The following is a 7,816-nucleotide window of genomic DNA, read 5'->3' on the forward strand; positions in this document are numbered from 1 at the left end:
AAGCTAGCCTATGAATGATATGTTTAGTGGGGCTAGGTTTGTGGAAAGATTCTCTGGTTCAGTAACTAGTTTTTTTTTCTAAGGAGCTAGCTATGTATTAACATTTAATTGCATATTGACTATTTATTGTCGGGAAATCTTTTCCATCAACTAAGTATATGTTTCTTGGTTTATATATATGTAAAATTCTCTCTTTCTGTCTCTTCAGTTTTTAAATATTCATTATGACATATGTAAAGGTGTTATTTTTTGCTATAGCCTTATAAAACTGATCTTCACATACGCAATTCTTAATTATAGTTCTTGCTATTCCAGTTCTATTTTGTTATATTTACCCTATGTGTTATTCTTTCTGTTTGAGATTTTAATTCTTTGGTTTTCTAGGAAGTTGTCAATAGTTCTCGTGCGTTGATTGAAAACAAGTATCCCAATTTGAAATATAATCGCCTCATAAATGGTTATAGACGTTACGACCCTGTACGTGGGATGGACTATTTGGTAGACATGGAATTCATTGACTCCTTAACCCAAGAAGAAGTTTGGCGAAGGTAATTGTCCCTTTCTACATCTGCACTATTTATTGTTGCACACAAGTACAACCATTTCAGGGGGGGGGGGGGGTGTCTAAACACAAAAATAAACGAGTTTTTAATCCATAATTTTCCCTGGGTCGGATCCATCGGGACAGATTATACCTGAGAAGTCCCCTGCCTGTGTGCAAGTATGTATACAATATAATATAAACTAACACTAAAGGCCCTATGGGCCATACTTCTACATGTTACTTTATTGTGTTTGGTATTCGCTGTGTTTTAAGGTTTTTAATTGCTTAATTTTTCCTTTTCATAGGCTCATTCATTGATAAAAATGACGATATGCAAGTTTTTCGCATATATGTATAAATAAGCAACAAAAAGTATAATTTGTAAGTTAATAATTTCAATAATAAAGAGGAAATATTCGTAGTATAACAAAATTTTGATGATAAATTGGGCACAACAACTCATAAAAATTAGTTGATGGAAATATTTTACGCTCATTTTAGTGTTTACAGAGTTGGCAATAATACCACCAAATTATTACTTCTCTTAGTGTTTCATTAGTATATACAGAATAGGCAAAATTAATAGCCTTTGCTGGGCCATATATACACTTAAGCTTCAGGTTTTATTTGAGCTTCACTGAATTAACGTTCTATACTATATTTCACGTATTTTTTCCGAAAATGGAACATCTCGAATTACAACTTTTCTAGGGGGGGGGGGGACCTGTACTGAATGGTTACAAAATTGTATGATCAGCAGACACCACTGCTATGGGAGCTAGTCTCATGACTTTATCTTAGAGACAATAATTGTATTTGTTTAGCAAAGTCATTGTTTTGTATCTAAACATTTATGATCATTCTACAAAATGACGTAGCCAAAATGTGACCACCTATTCACACACCTATGTCACAGCTCTTTTAAACCCTTTTAAAGCAGCTCATCCTATTGACCTTCTAAAACCATATTTTACAAAAAGAAATAATGTGATGAAGCGGCATCAGTTTTTTTATCAAATGCCAGTAATTACCATTCTCCTTTGCTCTGTTATTTCTTGCCAATATTTGATTAAATCCAAAAGTCCTTGGGAGGAGTAAAAAGGTTTTGAAGACAGCTGTTCAAATTTCTTTAATGTGCTTATTTTCTTCTCTCTCTCTCTCTCTCTCTCTCTCTCTCTCTCTCTCTCTCTCTCTCTCTCTCTCTCTCTCTCTCTCTCTCTCTCTCCCTTTTCTCTCTCTCTCACACATACTTTTAGTCTCTCTCTTATTTCTATATTTTTCTGAAATTCTTTTGAAAAATGCAGATCTTAGATCCTATAAAAAAATGCAGTGTTTTTTCTCAAAAGTGGTTTTTTGTCGGTAGGTCAATTTTACGTTGTTTTCAATATTAGGACTACAGTGCTAATTCTGTTGTTACAATTCTTGGGAATTAAAAAGAAATCCCTTTTCAGAATCGAGGGGGCCCGACTTCTCACAAAAGTAGAATCTGTTCCAATGCCTTACGTCACAGAAAATGCTCGAATAAATATGATTGCCTATGTGAATGAGGAGCAAGCCGAAGCTGCCAAACACTTCTTAGAACTTTATCATCGTCACTGTCTCTCCAAGAAAGAAAATTTGTTTTTAACGCTAGTGCTTCTAAATAGTGACGGATACGCGCTCTCAGATCCATTTCAACAAGTGAAAGAATTGGCTAGTCAATATTCAGGACAGAATAAAAAAGATGGCGCAAAAATCGCTATTCAAATCCTGAAAATAGGTCGGGATATACCGGATGCACTTGCTATTTTAGATATTGCCATTAAGAAGTTAAACCCAGATTCTTTGGTGCTATTGTGTTCGTTGAACATGGAAATATATTCTGATTTTCTCAACCGGGTAAGAATGAACACCATCGCTGGGATGCAAGTTTTTAGTCCAATACCTTTCAGTGAATACAACCCCCTTGTAGCTTATAGAAATGGCGACCGTCCTGTTGAATTAGATGTAACAACAGCTCATGGCTTCTACAATGAACACTCCTATGATCATATCTCATTTTATGTTGCTGATTATGTTGCTTCAAGAAAGAATATTAGTAATGAGGTGCCAATTGCAAAAAGTGAGAAAGATCTATTGAATCCAGATTTTTTAAAGAGCTCATATGGGACAGTAACTACAATGTTCATAAAATTGCAAAAGCTACACGTACTACGTGCTGTAGACCCATTTTTGAGGCTGAGATACGTTGAAAAGGATTGTTCAGGATTATGGGGCACTCAGTTCGAATTTTGTAACGAAAGTAGACTTAAATCGCAAGGGACACGGTCACAGCTCGCTAAGCTGTATCACGAGTTTAGTGATAAAAATGAGCTCTAATACACCTCAAGAACAATTACTTTTCTTTGGTTGTTTGACAGTGGCACCAATTTGAGGGGGAGGGAGCATTGACAACAATAAAATGACTTTCGTTCGGTATTTTGATTGGAAAATGACGTTTTCTGTGCTTTCGCTAAAAAAAAAATCCCCGTTCTAGATTTTGAAGAATGCATTTACCCCATCCTAATTTCAATGAATTGACGCTACTGATGTTTTGCATGTGCGTGTGTTTGATGTTAAGTCCCTCTGAATACTCTGGTGTGATGTACCCTCCTTTCGGGAAGGAGTGTTAATTCTTTCCTTTTTTCTAGTAAAAACAAATTCCCAGTATAATAAGACCAATAAACTTGGGCCATGGTAGGTTACTAATATTGTAAATTTTCAGAACTTGGTCTCTTGTAAATAGTCTTGCTTTAAGAATAAGGCGCTTGTGAATACAAGGATTGGCCAAATAAATAGGAGGGGGATAAGAGAATAGGAATGGAGGAAGGATCAGATAAGAGGAGGTTTTCAAATAATGAACGTCAAGTCATCTGTGTCCAGTTGCCTCCTATCCAGTTTGTTTTTACGCATTATACAAAACGCATTGAAAATTACTGTTTTTTTTAATAAGTTAATGGAGAGAATTAAGCAAATCGCTATTTAATTTATGTTTGATCTGTTCTTCTTTTTTGTTGTTAATGCGACAGTACGATTATATTATTAGAAAACCTGAATTAGCCTGAGGACTAAACTAAGCTTCAAATATTCCTTAAAAGCATTAAGAACTTCATGTCAGGCCAAATCCATCATTGAAATGCTTTTTCCTGTGGATTTATTTGTGATAAATTACCTTTTTATATAACCAGTGATATATTTTATTGAGGATATTCCGTTCTTTTATCAAATGTTGTTTTCAGTGCCTGTGATGTAAACTAGACTTAAATGAATGAAGTCAGAAAACAATTTTCCCGATCCAATTCAGTGCAGGATGTAGTAGTTTATTCAACTGGAAAGAGCTACCCCCTCCTTCTGAGAAAATCCTTTATCCCATGCCCCCCCCCGCCCAAAAAAAACATATTTTAGTTTTTACTATATGCACCGATAGCTATAGTAACGAAACGCATAAAAACTTAACGAGTCAAACATTGTGTGCAGGCAAAGTCTCAATGGATTTCTTAATTCTAGGTTTCCAAAGCTTTCCTATTTGAAGTCTGACGTTGCCCTGTGACAACAATGCCATGTGGCAATTGTAAAGTTTTGCTCCTAGTCCAAAATACTAAAAAAAAACTATTTTCTTGGATTTTTTTTTTCAGCATAAATTCAGTAAAATTTCTATTATAGGTGCCTTTAACTTAGTCGGAGTTTTATTGATTTTTGACTAAATATTTTAGAATTTTTCATTGTTCCCACGAGGTCTGTTAATTCTTTTTGTTTGCAATAATGGTAGAAATCATAATACCTTTTCTTTCAAATCAACAAGTGGAACCAATAGATTTTCGCTGCGTATTGTGCTGTTACCTAGTATGAACTTCCCATAGCGGAAGAGAATAATTGTCCCCTTAGAAATACTAAACCAGTTAATTTCAGCATAAATCATCGTTATGCGTATAGCTCAATCCTGTTTAACTCAATCCCCGTGCAACTCAACCCATTCAACCTAACCTGTTGCAGAGGCTGCAGTGAAGGGGGGTTGAGTTGAGTGAGAGTTGAATTGCAATGGAATTGAGTTGACTGGGATTGAATTGAATGTGGATTGAGTTGAAACAGGGGTTCAGTCAATGGGGGTTGAGTTGAACGACCATTGAGTTAAATGGGTCGAGTTACACGGGAATCCTAGTCTTGATTAAGTATAACATATCTTGTCTACTGACCAGTCTGGCTGTGTGCAAAATTCCAGCAGCAAATAAGATTGGGAAATTGTGGTCTGACTTCCTTCTTAGTATTCCTATGATAGCACTTTGTCTTTAGGGTGAATTTTTCTGCTGTAATTTTTCAGTTTTGTATTTTATTAAGGTCTTCAAGTTTTGAAATGTTTATATTTTGTTCTGATTGATAGACTTGTAGTTGCTATAGTAATTGTTGCTTTAGATATTCCAAACGTTGAAAACGATATTTCTTATTGTGAGGATACATTTTGTTGATTTAATATCTTGCATATAAAATAAATTAAAACCTACCATGTTTTTGATATGAACTTGATAATTGCCCAGAAGTATTCTCAACCAATCTATTACATAAAAATGAATGTAAGACTGTATTTATATCAGGTAGGTCAAGTATAACGCCTGTGGTCATTGAGCTGGTCTTAGAGCATTAGATACGGTCCACAAACCTAATTAGCCACATAAAAATCTCATAAGTTTTCTTTAAAACGAACTGAAAGTCGTTTCCTAACATAAGAGAAGATTGAATTTGTATTTCTTTGGATGTTAAATAGACACCAACAGTTATTTTTAACATTTGAAATTAATTTGTGCGAGAAGATTAATAATGAGCTCGTGCCCTGTGATACCGTAGTGGTTTGACCTTAGCCAGGTAATATAGGGCCCAGAGATTGAACCCAGCTGCAGCAGCACACTGCAGGGTCGCCGCAGGGACTTTTGTAGTCTGGAAGCGTCATTAAGCCGATTACTTTCTTACTTAATGAATGTAAGACTGTGTTTATATCAGGTAGGTCAAGTATAACGCCTGTGGTCATTGAGCTGGTCTCAGAGCATTAAATACGGTCATTAGATAGTGCATTTAGTCAATTATCAAATTTAATTCACCAGCTTAAGTCAAAAACTTTGAAATACCACAATTAAAAAGATGTCAAATATTGATCATTTCGAAATCATGTAATTTTTCGTATCCATTTCTAATTTAATGTAATATAATCAGTTTTCATCAGCATTCATTCCGCTAACGTCTAAATACACAAGCAGTGAAATAACTTGAAAAACCAGTTCCTATTGACAAGAATTGTCATGTTAAGTGGAAATCTTACTTCATAAGACTTGCTATGTTAAGTCGAAGTTTTGTGAGAATAATTACAGTCCCTGGAATAGTCACTCGGATGCATTTGTGAGGCTCGGCCCTCACAGAAAGATAAGTAATCTTTCTAATTATTATAACCATATTTCTGGATTAATTATGACTTCTGTTAATGTATCTGAAACTCTACAAGAAATTAATCGAAAATTGAACGGAATAGAAATAGTTTCGTCGCAGGTTCTTAAAAAACGACCTATCTGCTATTTCGTCACGACTTGATTCGACAGTAGAGAAGTTCTCGGAGGATACGTCACAATTGAAGAAAGATTACCCAGGTTTGCAAGCTTAAATTTCGGCTACTAACGTAAATTGCAAAGACTAGAAAATGAGTCTAAAAAGTGTAATTTGGCCCTGTATAATTTCGATCCTACAAACAAAGGTTCTTCGTTACGAGAAGATGTAATGAGAGCACTCAACTTACATGTGCCAAATTTAGGGCTGAAAATGATGGACATTAGACATTTTTCGGCTAAACGCTAAAAAAGGCACGCGACCGATGTTGGTTAACTTTACAAGCGGTTACATTCGTGATACTATATTGCGTTGAAGTGCGCACCTGAAAAGGGCGGGTCTTGGTGTTAGTCCCGATTATACAGAGCGTGAACTGTCTATCCGTAACCGCCTAAAGCCTTTTCTTGAACGGGCTAGAGGAGAAAATAGAGAAGCAAGACTAAGAGGGACGAAGTTATATATTGGTCAACAGTGTTTTACGTATTGCTTTGATAAGCAGTCTGTAGTTGAGGTTACAAATGTCCCTAATATAGAGTCATCAGCGAGTACCATGACCCATTTTAAGGAAAATTTTGGACAAAAGTTTCACCGTGAACCTGGGTCTTTATCAGTGCCACAAAGAAGTTTAGTAAAGAGTTTGGTTTCTGAAAATAATCGGTTTAACCTGGAAGAACCTTGCAATTCAAGATCACGTTCAGGATCTTCATCCTCAATTCAATCTTTCTTTAGTGTAGTGGAGGAGCTTAGTAGTGATAACGAAATAAATGGGGTGAACAGTGAAACTCCGGTTATTAAAAAACGCTTCACATCAACTTTTGTCGGGCCTGTGGGTGCTCCCAAACGTAACAGCCAACAAATTATTAGCCCAGATGACCACCTAAGACAGAAGAGCAAGTCGGTTAGAGCTGACGACCCTAAAAACGTGGAGCCTAGGCGGCTATTTAACCCGTCACACCCCATTGGCTCAGATAGTGGATAGGATAAGCAAGGCCATGGCGCAAATTACGATTGTCATTTAGTGCATTGGAATGTTCAGGGTTTTTCGTATCTTATAGTAGAGTGTCTTCTTAAATGTCGTGATTTTTCAGTTGTATCGTTAGTAGAAATGTGGCTGGAAAAAGAGGAGAGAATAGAAGGTTTTTCTTATTTTGGATCACAAAGAAAGCGATCGCAGAGTGGTAGAACTTATGGAGGAGTTGCATTATTGATAGCGAATAGATGGCGAAATGTATCTCGGTTGAAAAGTATTTCATGTAATCTAGTATGGGTGCAAGTATCTTTAGGTAGTAACTCGTATATCTTTTGTTCAGTGTATTTACCGCCGGAAACTAGCGCTTTTAGTGATAAAGATACCTGGGAGATATTAGAAAAGGATCGTTTTTCAGAACAGTTTCCGTTCGATTATTTTATTTTTCTGGGGGATTTTAACGGATATACACGGGATGACGAAGGAGCCCGTGAGGAAGAGGTGGATCTCGAACTAGAAAAAAAGAATGGAGTTTATATGGTTGAGCCGTCGGTTATGAGGAGGACGAGTAAGGACGGTCATCGGAGAAAGAATAATTGGGGTAAAAATTATTGGATTTTTGTGGTAAGCAGAATTTGGTTATTTTGAATGGGAGGACAGGGAAAGATAAAGGAGTGGGGGATTTTACATGTTTTTCGGGT

General features: G+C 36.1%; 1 protein-coding gene across 1 annotated transcript in view; it reads left to right on the forward strand.

The window, feature by feature from the left end:
* The window catches only part of Chpf (Chondroitin polymerizing factor), a 36,005-nt gene extending 30,933 nt beyond the window's left edge, over nucleotides 1-5,072 (forward strand). The window contains exons 6-7 of the mRNA XM_089093320.1: nucleotides 385-548; nucleotides 1,996-5,072. Of these exons, the coding sequence (XP_088949446.1) occupies nucleotides 385-548; nucleotides 1,996-2,902 (1,071 nt within the window). The 3' untranslated portion in view covers nucleotides 2,903-5,072. The remainder of the gene's footprint in view (nucleotides 1-384; nucleotides 549-1,995) is intronic.
* The last annotated feature ends 2,744 nt before the right edge of the window (nucleotides 5,073-7,816 follow it).

This window comes from Artemia sp. Qi Xiang Cuo, chromosome 8 (assembly GCF_049724085.1).
Source record: "Artemia sp. Qi Xiang Cuo chromosome 8, ASM4972408v1, whole genome shotgun sequence".
NCBI lineage: Eukaryota > Metazoa > Arthropoda > Branchiopoda > Anostraca > Artemiidae > Artemia > Artemia sp. Qi Xiang Cuo.